The sequence below is a fragment of the Hyalella azteca genome, unplaced genomic scaffold (assembly GCF_000764305.2).
Source record: "Hyalella azteca isolate HAZT.00-mixed unplaced genomic scaffold, Hazt_2.0.2 contig5782, whole genome shotgun sequence".
Taxonomy (NCBI): Eukaryota; Metazoa; Arthropoda; class Malacostraca; order Amphipoda; family Hyalellidae; genus Hyalella; species Hyalella azteca.
Window position 1 is genome coordinate 33,594 of NW_025935962.1, and position 12,633 is coordinate 46,226.

The 12,633-nt window shown below is 37.8% G+C and overlaps 2 protein-coding genes across 2 annotated transcripts in view; one reads left to right on the plus strand and one right to left on the minus strand.

The window, feature by feature from the left end:
• Positions 1-2,375: 2,375 nt before the first annotated feature.
• LOC108673594 (DNA ligase 3) overlaps positions 2,376-12,633 on the minus strand; it is a 28,350-nt gene continuing 18,092 nt past the window's right edge. The window contains exons 19-24 of the mRNA XM_018161444.2: positions 12,204-12,530; positions 11,934-12,113; positions 9,667-9,753; positions 9,299-9,384; positions 5,249-5,336; positions 2,376-2,710 (exon numbers count right to left, since the gene is read on the minus strand). Of these exons, the coding sequence (XP_018016933.2) occupies positions 2,615-2,710; positions 5,249-5,336; positions 9,299-9,384; positions 9,667-9,753; positions 11,934-12,113; positions 12,204-12,530 (864 nt within the window). The 3' untranslated portion in view covers positions 2,376-2,614. The remainder of the gene's footprint in view (positions 2,711-5,248; positions 5,337-9,298; positions 9,385-9,666; positions 9,754-11,933; positions 12,114-12,203; positions 12,531-12,633) is intronic.
• Positions 6,110-9,024, plus strand: LOC108673600 (acyl-CoA synthetase short-chain family member 3, mitochondrial-like). Its single transcript, XM_018161451.2, has one exon. It carries the CDS (start codon positions 6,239-6,241, stop codon positions 8,273-8,275), a length of 2,037 nt encoding a protein of 678 aa, XP_018016940.1. The 5' UTR covers positions 6,110-6,238; the 3' UTR covers positions 8,276-9,024.

Below are 12,633 nucleotides of genomic sequence, written 5' to 3' on the forward strand. Positions count from 1 at the left end.
TGGTGCACGGCAGGTTTTATGCCAGGCCGGAGGTGGACAAAGCCGAGTGGTTCACGGCTGATTGGTGGATGTCCGGAGAGATCCAAGGCGTTCGATTCAGGGCTTGTTGGTGCACAAAATTGGTGGTGCACGGCTGCGCTCCCTTTGGGAGAAGCTTTCAAGCGACCAAGTATGTAACTTGCCCGCGAAAGGGATAATTTTGATATCAGTTTTCCCGAAGCTACTATCGCCGTGCATGAAATGTCCCACAGATTGAGCTAGAATTATATTATTCATTTTATTATTCAATTAATATTTGATTATTAGAGCCTGTGAGGAGTGGAGTAAAGCATGGTCAGTGATGATTATGGTGTTCTATTTTCAGCCATCAAAACAACAAGTAAACTCTTATAAACAAATCAGGGATTGAATAATACTAACAAACTTGCGTAGAGTTTATATATATTTAAAACTTATATCGGTGCCTGAAAATTATATTTCACTACCGTGACAAGTATTCATGAATATTCAACTTCAACATTAGTTCATTGTTGTCAACACTTAGATAAAGAGAACATTTTACACGGATCCTAGCAAAGTCCAAAGAAAAAATAATCCTACAGACATACTAAATATTAGAAACCAGGTAAACCGATGGTAGAAATTACTCTTTCAAAAGTGTGAACAACACTAGCAAGGAATGAAGCACGGTCGTTGACTTTATTTTCATGATGAATAGACTGGGGCTTGAAACGCTACAGACGCGTCAGGAGCTTAGAGCATTTTTGGTAACATTTTGTAACTTTTGTAAGCATCGTAACTTTTATAAATGTTAAGGTCAACCGGTCGATTGTGTCGCGAATCAACTGAAAATTTAATACCAAGGAAAAGAGTTGGAAAATTCTGCCTTTGAAAATCAAATAAACATTTGGAAACGTTTGAATCAAGTATAATCAAGATTATTTATTTGTTCATCTAAAGGAATTGTTCATTGTTCATATAAATGAATGACAGAAGTGCAAGCGTACTAATCAAACGAATATTTGCCTTGAATTTCCAATCAGACAAGACTGTGAGCCTGCAGGCAAAACATGATCGTACATACAAGTTTTACGAAGTGTAGAGTCAAAAATGCCGGGACTGGTGCGGCTGAACAGAAGTATCACAGACAAAAGTAATATTAAGGTGCATCAATAAACACGAAGTAACACACACACGCCACACAAACACCCACACACACACACACACCACACAATAAACACCAACACTCTCGCTGTCACTTGATGTGTATAGCAGCGCGGTGTTATTAAGCTTAAAAAAGAAGGTAAGGTCGCAATTGTCAAGCATTGATGTTCATTTCGAGGTACTCGTATAGGTGATACGACTGCCATGAGTGCAAATAACAGAAACAAAATTTTAACATCAAACTTTAATTTAAGTTTTAAAGTGTATGCAACTGTCGCAAAAGATGTGGTATTATAGATGAAAGAACTATAAAAACCGTTGTAAAACCTTAGCGAAACGAGAGAATTATAGCGCATGTTTACCTTACAAATACATCAAAATATAGTAATAAACAGCAAAAATTTATAAGCGTAAGATTTCTGTCATCCGAAGACAATAATATCAACATCACATGTCAATACAGATCAGAGGGAATAACATTGTACTGGGAATAATATCATTGTACTGGTTGACCAGAGGTACCTAATCTGGTACGTATTGGTCTCAGTAGTTAATAGTTGGACGCAGTCGTGTGCGGTAATGCTATGGCTGGTCACTCATTGCGGCAAAATAGAACAGACGAGACGAGGTAAGTTACGTCGTCAGTGTACGTCGTGCAACAGGAGATAATTGTTGAGAGCATTATGAAATAAAGGATAGTGGACGAACCGTTTAGTTCCGCCAACGAGATTCAAGATAACAGCCTCCGAAAATTTTCTTCTCATTCATTAACAATTTGTATTTAGATAAGTTTATCCCATCATTTATCCCATTATTCAAAAACACACACACACACGCACTGAGTATTTGAATTTAAGTAATGAAAGAGACGAAATTGAGTTTTCGTGTCTGATCTCAGTGAATTTCAAACAGTATTCATGCTGTCTGTGTCAGATGAAATACGAGTATATTATCATATCACAAAATTATCGTTGATAAATCTAGCAGAAACGATGTGCTGCTAATTACTCATCAGTTACAGATAAGTTAACACAATGTTATCAGTTTCATTGAAATAATTGTATTGACAATATGATATCCTCAGCACTAACCAATTAGACTGAACAATTTATCAACTGATTTAACAACGTTAACCCTCTACCGCCTGACACGAGTAACCGGACCAATATTGTCACAAGCCTACTCCCCAAAAAGGATACGTTCTAGTGAGCGCAAAAAGACTTGCACTGATGGTTGCCGCCACTTACGAAAATTTTAAAACTCACTTCACTCAATAGTTTGTGTGAAGTTTTAAGTGAGTTCACTCACTTAAAACTTGCTTCACTCAATGGTTTACGTATAATTTAAGTTGAAAGGTATGTTCTCGGAGAGTGACATACGGCGGTAGAGGGTTAACTGATCTAAAGTTAGGTCATCGGAGCCTAGCTAGACACGAGGCATGAGGACGGTCTTACAGGGGTGACGTGTACGACGCTTCAGGCAGCAGACGATGAGTCTTGATGCTATCCCAGAGCCACTGTACGCTCGTGTGCACAGCACTGCAATGCTGTCGTGAAACAATAATCGCAAATTAGTGGTAAAATAATATCAGCAAAAGTAGAATAAATATACAATAGATGTAGTAGTACAGGGTGAACCAGAATTAACTGACCCTTTTAATTTGTTAATAAATAAAAAACTAAGAACGTTATGAAGTTGAAATTTGTTTTATTTAAAAGAAGAAAATTTTTATGGTAATATTGTATCCTAGTTAAAATATTGTATCCTATTACAATATTTTATTATTGTATTAGTTAAAATATTTATTATGTATTAATAATATGTATTACCGTAAAATGGGGTAACTTAGACCGGCGGGGAGGTCTAAGTTACCCCAAGAGCTGGGGTAACAAAGACCACCACTTTTTTTGAAATTACATAAAGACTATGAGAGGCAGGAGCCAGCAATTTATTGTGAGTGAAGCTAGAGTATAGACCTGTATTTAGCATGTTTCAATTCAAGTTTAATTTAGCTAGTAAAAAAATGGCATCATTTATAAAAATAAAAGTGGTCTAAGTTACCCCATTTTACGGTAGTTAAAATATTGTATGTAATATTGTATGTGTATCCTAGTTAGTTATTGTATCCTAAAAACTAGGATACAATATTACCATAAAAATGTTCTTCATTTAAATAAAACAAGTTTCAACTTCATAACGTTCTTAGTTTTTTATTTATTAACAAATTAAAAGGGTCAGTTAATTCTGGTTCACCCTGTATAAGTCTCTCTATCGCTTTACTAAGGTTTCCGCGGAACGAATGCGAATAAAAATGTTAAACGTATTTAATTCCTGAAGAAGCAGTCGCTTCGTAGGCCCTCATCATTTATTACGCTAGCTTATTTGATGGCAAGCAACTGCAGAGTAGAGGGAAATTCTGCTAGTGAGCGCGGCAACTGAAGTGTTTGCTTCTGCCAGGGACTCAAAAAGCAGACGGCTGGGATTAAAAATCAAATTTTAACGGAACCAGCACGCCGACAATTGAAACTTTTAGCCCAGTTCAAGTCATTCAACAATTGGAATGACAAGCAATGGAATACCGTGGAGACGAATTACTCTATAAACGACAATTAAAATAAAAAAGTAAACAATAGTTCGCTAGGGCATCGAATAAGCAACATTATGATAACGCTCGATCACTCCAGTCAAGTTACAAAAAAAAGTGAACGTTGATAAACTCTTTTTTTTTGTTGCCTGTTCTTAAGTTTAATTAGATTTATGAATTATTCTTCTGAATTATTCTTCTAAATTAAATTATTACTTCAACAAACAAAACGTTTCGCCTTGAAATGTTCGCAATTTTCTCCGTAGCAGCGGGCTGGGGCGGAGGCGGCCATAAACACGTAAGCTAATGGCTTGAAATAAACAATTGCCGCGTGCCCTAATTATCCCACTGTCCAGATATCCCTGGCAATGACGTTAATTATTATATCAAGAATGCAAACCTTCTCAAAAAATTCTTTGAACAACAGGTTCGAAATTACACGTCATGCATCCTAATGAAAATTATAAACGCGCAGGTGCGATGCGCCTTCGTGTGAATGGAAAAGACCTGTAGTTTTCATTGAAGCTTTGACGAAGCGTTGGGAGAACTGGCTTGGAACTGTTCTTGTTCTTTGGCTTGGAACTGTTCTTGTTCTTTGGCTTGGAACTGGTTGCTTATTTTGTTAGCTTAGCTTAACATTTTGTCAGCATTGGTTTATTTTTGATTTCTGAAACAATAATGAAATAGTCTATGCACCTATAAACAGTCATGACAATACTGTCTAGTGTAGAAAAAAAATATAACTCAGTACTCACTGCAGTGAGTGACAGAGAGCGCATTTTCTCGTCGACGAAAACTTGAGGTCACGGACGGACGGACAGACAGACAGACAGACGGACATGGCGAGCACAATAGTGCATTTTTTCCATAAATGAGAAAATGCGCTAAAAATTCATTTGAATGTTTTTGATGGCCGATCAAAGGATCATTCTCAGTCACGTAAATAAGTGTAGTCGCAATCGAGTAATTCATGAATGATTTCGCAAGCTTTGCGTAATTTCCAGTTGCTGTGTAATAGTGTGCATGTCAGAAGTATTGCTAACCAACTTTTAAAATAAAATAAAAGCATCAGTGCATGAGTACAACTGCATTTTTCAGAAATTGATGACAGATTTTTTACTAAATTACTCGGTAAACATAAGTCGTTATATCAAGGCAAATGAAGAGAATTTCTTACTCTTTTCTATGATACTTAAAAAGTACAATTTTAAAAACACCAAATCGCAAATACGATTTAAGTTTCGCCATTAAACTTTGCGCAATCTGGGAGTCCAATCCAAATAAAGTAATAATATCTCTTCGTTGCCATTATCTTGATAATAAATCGATTTCATTAAAATGCAAATTAGAACTACTTTAATGTTTAAACAAAATAACGATTAAAAACATGAATGATAAGCGATATTATTCTATTATTCATTGACGAAATTTAAAAAATGTAGCTAAGTATGGCCTCCCAAAAACCCACCAAAATGTCCGGAACCTCAAGAGTAATCTTACTTCAGTGGGATCGCAGGGCTGAGATGTGGCACTGCAGCAATGAGTTGCCTCGGACCGACGATGATGTGGCACAAGCGTCCCACCAAAGCTGAACTTATCGTTAAGGATGGGTGGAATAGACTCAATGGATGAATTTTGTCAACTAAAAATATATCAAGGTAATTTTTTCATGCAGGAAATTTATTTGCATACGTATAGAATCAATTGCAATGTACCGCCATACTTATACGAAAAAAACGCCGAAAAAAGTATATTCGGTTAAGTAATCGGTTTCTATTTAAGTTATCTACAATCACAAAGCAAAATTAGAAGTGAATGTAAACAAGCAGTTAAATATATTTCGGAATTAGATTCCATAGCGAACAGTCACCAATTTACATAAGGAATAGAACTCAATTTTTTGTAAAAAATATTCCGGGCACGGACAAGCTTTACACGCGATCAGATTTTTTCAATACATTACTCATCGCTAGCATGAATCTTTGCATGCACGGGCAACAAACGGAATTGACGAGCAACAAAGCGGAATAAAAGTAGAATTTTGTACTGTAATTCAAATGATTTGTCTCGTTAGCGTGAATTTGTAGAGACCGTGCTGACCTTGAGATTTGCAGCGCCAGACGTGCGATTCACAGCTGGGCTAACGCAATGTATGTTGGAATAAACGAGTAATAAATGGGATTAAATAATAATAATCACGACAAATAATAAATAATCACGACAAAATAAATCACGGTTAAATGTCTGTTTAAGCCTTTAGAAGAACTTGATAAAGAATAGGATTATCAACTCGAGTTGGAGCTAAACAAGCTGTAGCTATCACAACAGGTTTCAAGGGATAACTCTGAACTCAGACCGCAGCTCCTTCTCAGTTACTAAGGTTTTATCGTCAGGCCAGTGGCAACTGTACGACTGCTGCAGAAAGTTCTGTTCGAGTCCACAATTAACATTCACCAATATCGAATTTTCACGCCAGTTATATTTTAAGCAATGCAGAACTCAAGACATTTCATAACGAAGTTAGCAACTTCGCACGTGAAAAGCTTTCAAGTAAGGAAGTTCGCTTTAGAGAGTGGAAAGCGCTCTACCAGCAGAGCTGCGGCATTGAGTGTTGGTGACTACGATACTGTTCATAGAAACTCGTTAAAACATAAGGAACAATTTTGGGATGAAATTGCCCAAAATATCGTATGGCATAAACCATACACTCAAGTGTTGGATGCAGATAGTTTACCGACATCACCCATGTGGTTCAGAGGTGGTGAGTTGAATACATGTTATAATGCACTGGACAGACATGTCGAAGCAGGTAAAGGTTCCAAAGTAGCCATAATCCATGACTCTCCTGTTACCGGGAGCAAGAGAAACATCACTTATGCTGAGTTACTAGATGAGGTCAAACGAATGGCTGGAGTGTTAGTGAAACACGGCGTCACAAAAGGAGACAAAGTCTTGATTTACATGCCCCTTGTTATAGAAACTATGGTGGCCATGTTAGCATGCACCCGCATTGGAGCCATTCACTGCGTCGTGTTTGGTGGTTTTGCCGCGCAAGAACTTAGCAGAAGAATAACGCATTTGGGGCCAAAATTGATCATCAGCGCATCTTGCGGCATTGAGCCTTCGAGGGTTGTCGAATATAAGCCACTGCTTGACACTGCAATTCAAATTTCATCCCATAAACCGGATCACTGCATTATCTTTCAACGCCCTCATCTGCCCGAAGCAAAGATGCAAAAGACAAGAGATCTCGATTGGAACGAAGAAATGGCACAATCTCAGGGGCACGATCCGGTTCCGGTGGAATCGAACCATCCATGTTACATCTTGCACACGTCTGGTACAACGGGTAAGCCGAAAGGCATTGTGCGCCCAACTGGAGGACATGCAGTCGTTTTGCCATGGACTATGAAGGCTGTTTTTGGAATCGAAGAGGACGATGTTTGGTGGTCAGCCTCAGATTTGGGATGGGTGGTAGGCCACTCATACGTCTGCTATGCACCACTACTCAATTGCAACACAACCGTTTTGTACGAAGGAAAACCAGTTGGGACACCCGATAGCAACCAATTCTTCAGAGTGATCAAAGAGCATAACGTAAAGAAAATGTTTACTAGCCCGTCAGCTCTCCGGGCAATTAAAAAAGTGGATGAAGAAGCGTCAATTGCTGACGGAACACAACTTGAGCACTGCTTCGTTGCCGGAGAATGTCTTGACCATGTAACCCGAGCCTGGGCAGAAGAAGCTTTCAAAGTTCCTATTTTGAACAACTGGTGGCAAACTGAGTCAGGCTTTCCTATAACAGCTCATTGCATGGGGCTGGGTATGAATCCAAATCCGCCAAGAGGAACTACAGGAAAGCCGGTACCAGGATACGACATCGATTTGCTGAACTCTGAGAATGAACATGTAGGGTTGGGAGAGTTAGGTCGCATCGTCTGCCGGTTACCACTGCCCCCTGGTTGCTTCAGTACACTTTATGAAGCTCACACCCGATATATTGACACCTATTTCAAACAGTTCCAGGGATATTATGATACAATGGATGCCGGTATGAAGGACAAAGACGGTTACATATCCGTATTGTCTAGAGAAGATGATGTGATCAATGTTTCAGGCCATCGTATGAGCGCCCTGGCGTTGGAAGAAGCCCTCATGGAGCATCCTGATGTGACAGACGCAATTGTCTGTGGTGTACCAGATGATCTGAAAGGCGTCGTTCCCCTCGGTCTAGTGGTAGTGTCCAGGGACAGAGACGAAAAAGAACTTGTTCAGGAGCTCGTGAAACACGTAAGGGATCACGTGGGACCTGTCGCAGCCTTCAAACACTGCGCCATCGTCACAGCGCTGCCACACACCCGCAATGGCAAGATTCCCAGAGGCTCCATTGCTACTCTCGCCCGAGGAGACAAAATGACCATCCCCAGCACCGTTGAAGACGCCAGTGTCTACTCCAACATCCACGCAGCACTGCAGAGATGTGGCTTTGCACTCAACGTGCCGGACCCTTACAGTAATCAAATGTAACTTAATCACTTCATGATTTCCGTATAAACCTATAGTAACTCACACTTTTGTAAACCTGTAGTGGTTTGTACTTTTTGCAAATTGTTATCATGTTTTTTGTTATAAATCCCAATGATATTATCATGACATAGATGAGAGCTACATAACGTGCTTTTTATCATAATTTTTAACAAATTGAGCTGTGAAAGTTTTATGAATCTAAATCATATAAGTTAATAGATTCTTCAGAATCAGGAGGTAGGGTTGACATCAATTTTGACAGTACTCTATATTAATTAATAATTATCTATATTAATTTTGTTAGTGCTCCTGCTACTTGTACGATTTAAACCTGTACATAATCATGGAACTTGTTACTGTTCTATCAAATGGCATTTCTAAATAAAAAATAATCCGAAAACCTGCGAAAAGTATCATTCAACTGCTCTCTTCTATAAATTAATTTTAAGAAACGGGAATTTTAATTTATTTAAGCCATTTCCGTGACTTTACAAAGATCATCATCCAATCAAATTGTAAGATTTCAGACTTTCTTAAAATGAACGATTGAGTGTAATGAGTAATGACCTCATTGCATTGTTTATTTCTCTAATTTTGCTAGTAACGTAGATGGTATTATAGCTTTTATACGGTTTTAGTTTGATACTCTATTTCAAAGTAGCTTAAATTTAAGATGTGTTCGAGTTTAGATGTTATATTTCACGAGTAAACGTTATGTCAAAGAAAATAAATTGTATTTATCCTTTCCCAGTAACGACCTTCCTCTTATAGCCACTTCATCAGAGATTAAGAGCGAGAGCCATCAATGCGTTTTGTTATTCATCTCATGGTCTTGCTTACGGTACGAAAAAAACGAATGATTTTTACAAAAATACAAATGATTATCACAGGAGTCAAACTAGGGGTTACAACTAAGAAGGCTGTAGTCCACGCTTGCTAGAATCTTACTGTCTGTTGTTTTAATAACTGTTTCACACCAGCAAACCTCAGGCGTGTTATAGGAAGATTTGCAGTAAAGGATACGCTACAATGTATCGTTCCAGCTTCTCTTTATCTTCAATGTCGCCCTTCAGGAAAACCTTGACTGAGCACAACACGTCCGGCAGCGGCTGTTACATGGAAAAAAATATGCATCAAATGAATGTAATAAATAGTTTACCTGCCAATTGACAAAGTATATCTCAAATGTAAAAGAAATACGAGTATCGATTCATGCCATCTCCACACTTTTATGTCTTCGGTATCGTGATTTACGATTTCCCAGTGCAAACAAAATGTATTGTTCAATATATTGAAGAGAAACTGTTAAGAAAATTGTCAATAAAGCAAATTCTCTGGTCTTCAATGAAACCTACTTATTACTTAAGTTAGTGCACTGATACGGAACTCACCCTCGAGATGAGGCTCTTTTGAGGAGGATGTTCAAATCTGTCGCGATGTTCCTTGCTCGTGTTGTGACACTGAAGCCAGTACCGGCACTGGGTGGGAAGAAGTAAACGGTTAATGAAATTTCCATTCTGCATCTGTTCGTTTCAGTCTATATTTGTAGTTTCTATTGAATATTACAAGTGGAAGTTTAAAAAAAAATATTGGCAGCATTTTGTTTTGAAATACAACAGCTCGAGACGACATTAAGTGCACATGTAACATTAAATTGTAATGCCATCAAATTATGTGGATATATATAACAAGATTCAAGACACTCATTATGAACGTATTACGTATCTAAAGACTACAGAAAAACAAAAATATTCTAAAGATTAATTTCACTTTAATATCCGTTTGGTGGTTCGATGGTGAAACTTATGTACGAAAATTTTCAGGATGATTTTATATAAATGAAAATGGACTGCGACAACTAACTCATGAAAAAGTCGATTCAAATTGAAACCAAATGCTCATCTAAAGTATCAGCTGCTCCGGTCAAGAGGCGGACTTCTTTGTCCCATCAATGCAAAGCAATTGGCTAATAATAAAGCGACCAGAAAAATGATGGTTAAGATGGACTTCGCATCAATTCGATTATCGATAATTTATCCTCTAATTAAAATGGAAATTCACTTGCATTTTAGCCCAAAAACAATAAATCTTCTCTAGTTACTAATGAAATAATAATACCAACAAAAGGAAAGACCAAAGGAAAGAGATCCGCCTGACTCGATAACAATATATTTAAATTGGTAAAAGATACTAGTCTTCATACGAGTCAATGCTGCTCAATGCAAATGATCAAGTTTTATAACAACGCTGGAAGTAATATGTTATTTACATTTATATTGAACTATTATAACATCTTGAGACTTAATGTGGACGGTTCCAGAGCGATTCCGTTAACTAGATGAGTGTTTTTGATGCATAAACATAAACGAAGAAATTTTGAATATGAGAAGATATTCAATTTTTACCTTAACCTGGTGACAAAAGTGATATGGATTGACGCACGCAAAATAATTGATCCATGGCAAAAGTATGCCAGGCACACGAAAAAATACACGAAATTAATTAATAAATAAAAAAATTACGAACAAGCAAATTTAAAGAAAAGCTAAGAATTAGAAACGGCATGCGAGATGAATCAAGATTAAACAAAAAGCGAGCCAAAAAACAGATTAAACACAGATCTCGAAAGCAACAGGATCAAATCTCAGTTTCTAATAATAATCTCAAGTTTCATTATAGATCAATTTCGTGCAATGACTGCACTCATGACACCAAAACATGGAGAATAAACTGGGACTAGAACAGAATCGAAGTTCAAACGTAGAGAAGAGGAATCTCAAGTAAACCGAACACACAAAGACAAGAGCCACGAGAGCTTCAAAGATTTGTGTTATATCAACACAAACCAAATTGACAACGCACGATATCGTTTCAGTACAATTGGCGGAATCACAAAAGCACGCCGATTGCCGACAAGGGCGAGTAGAATATAAATTAAATATTACAATCTCCAAGCAAACAGCCATTCAGGTCGCAAATAATAGACTAGCAACATCAGATCTCTTATTTTATCGGCTTTGTCCTAAGGATTGGAAAACCAACTATTTAAGAACCGAATGATTAGGCCGACTGAAGTGGACATTTTTTAATTGATCCGAGAGGCCCATAAAATTAATCAGGAGAAATAGATTTGATTGCGAAACCACAAAGATTAATGGTAATTGATAGGTTTACGATGACGAACTACATGCAATAAGACGATTCTCAGACGTCGATTATCAGAAATCACAAATTATTTATAGCAGGAAAAAGTAAAAAATGTCAACTCTCCCAAAAAATATAAACGTTTTCAAAATTAGCGGAATTATTTCGTGCAAAAAAAAAATTACTCGCAATAACTAATGAACACACATTCATAACATTCAGGAAAATTGTCAACAAATGTAAACGGAAAATCTCGTGAAATAAAGAAATGATCCACAATGAAATCAGACCTTAAAGTTCACACGTAAGAAAACACATGCATTGAATATTAATAGACGAGCCTGATTTATATTTAAGCTTATGTGAGCCCTATACACATAAGCTCTTCAAAACAAAACCCAATGTAACTCTTGACAAAGGCTTACAAAAAATGGAATAGCAGCAACACACGCCAGTTGATATCTGGACGAAATGTACATGAAAATCAGGACGTGAGATGCTGCACGAGTTATACCTTCACTTTATAGCTGCCTTCTCTCTTCTCCTTGTGATGACGACTTTCCTTGTCCTTACTACCGCTGCTGCTGTCGCCACCGCTCCTATTTTTATGCTTATCTCTCCTTTTCTCCTCCTTGACGCCGTTCTCCTTGCTGCTGCTGCTGGTAGCGTTGTTGCTGCTGTTGTCGCTAATTTTGTTGTTGCTGCTGCTGTTGTTACCGCTAATGTTGTTGCTGCTGCTGGTAGCGTTGTTGCTGCTGTTACCACTAATTTTGTTGCTGCTGCTGCTGTTACCGCTAATGTTGTTGCTGCTGCTGCTAGTGTTATTGCTGCTGGTTTTCTGTCTCTTGATGGACTCACCGGCATCACTTTCATCAGATATCTTGTGACGCTTGCTCCCACGATCGTTGTCGCGAGATTCCTTAATCTTCTTCTGGTCCTGCACTTCAGGAATTTCAGCGACGTCATTAAGCTTTTGTGTTTTGGACACATCATCGCTAAGCTTATTTTCTCCAGTGGTTTGGTCATCAAGTCTTAGTTTTTTCGCCTGATAGTCCAACTTTGGTTTCTTATCTTCATCGTCATCGCGTTTTCGTTTTTTCGCCGATCCATTCTGTGGAGAAGAAAAAACATAAAATCTTACATTGATGTAATCACTAAAACCAAGGCGGTATATAAATAACTTTTTGATAAAAAATTGATAAATTCTTATTAAA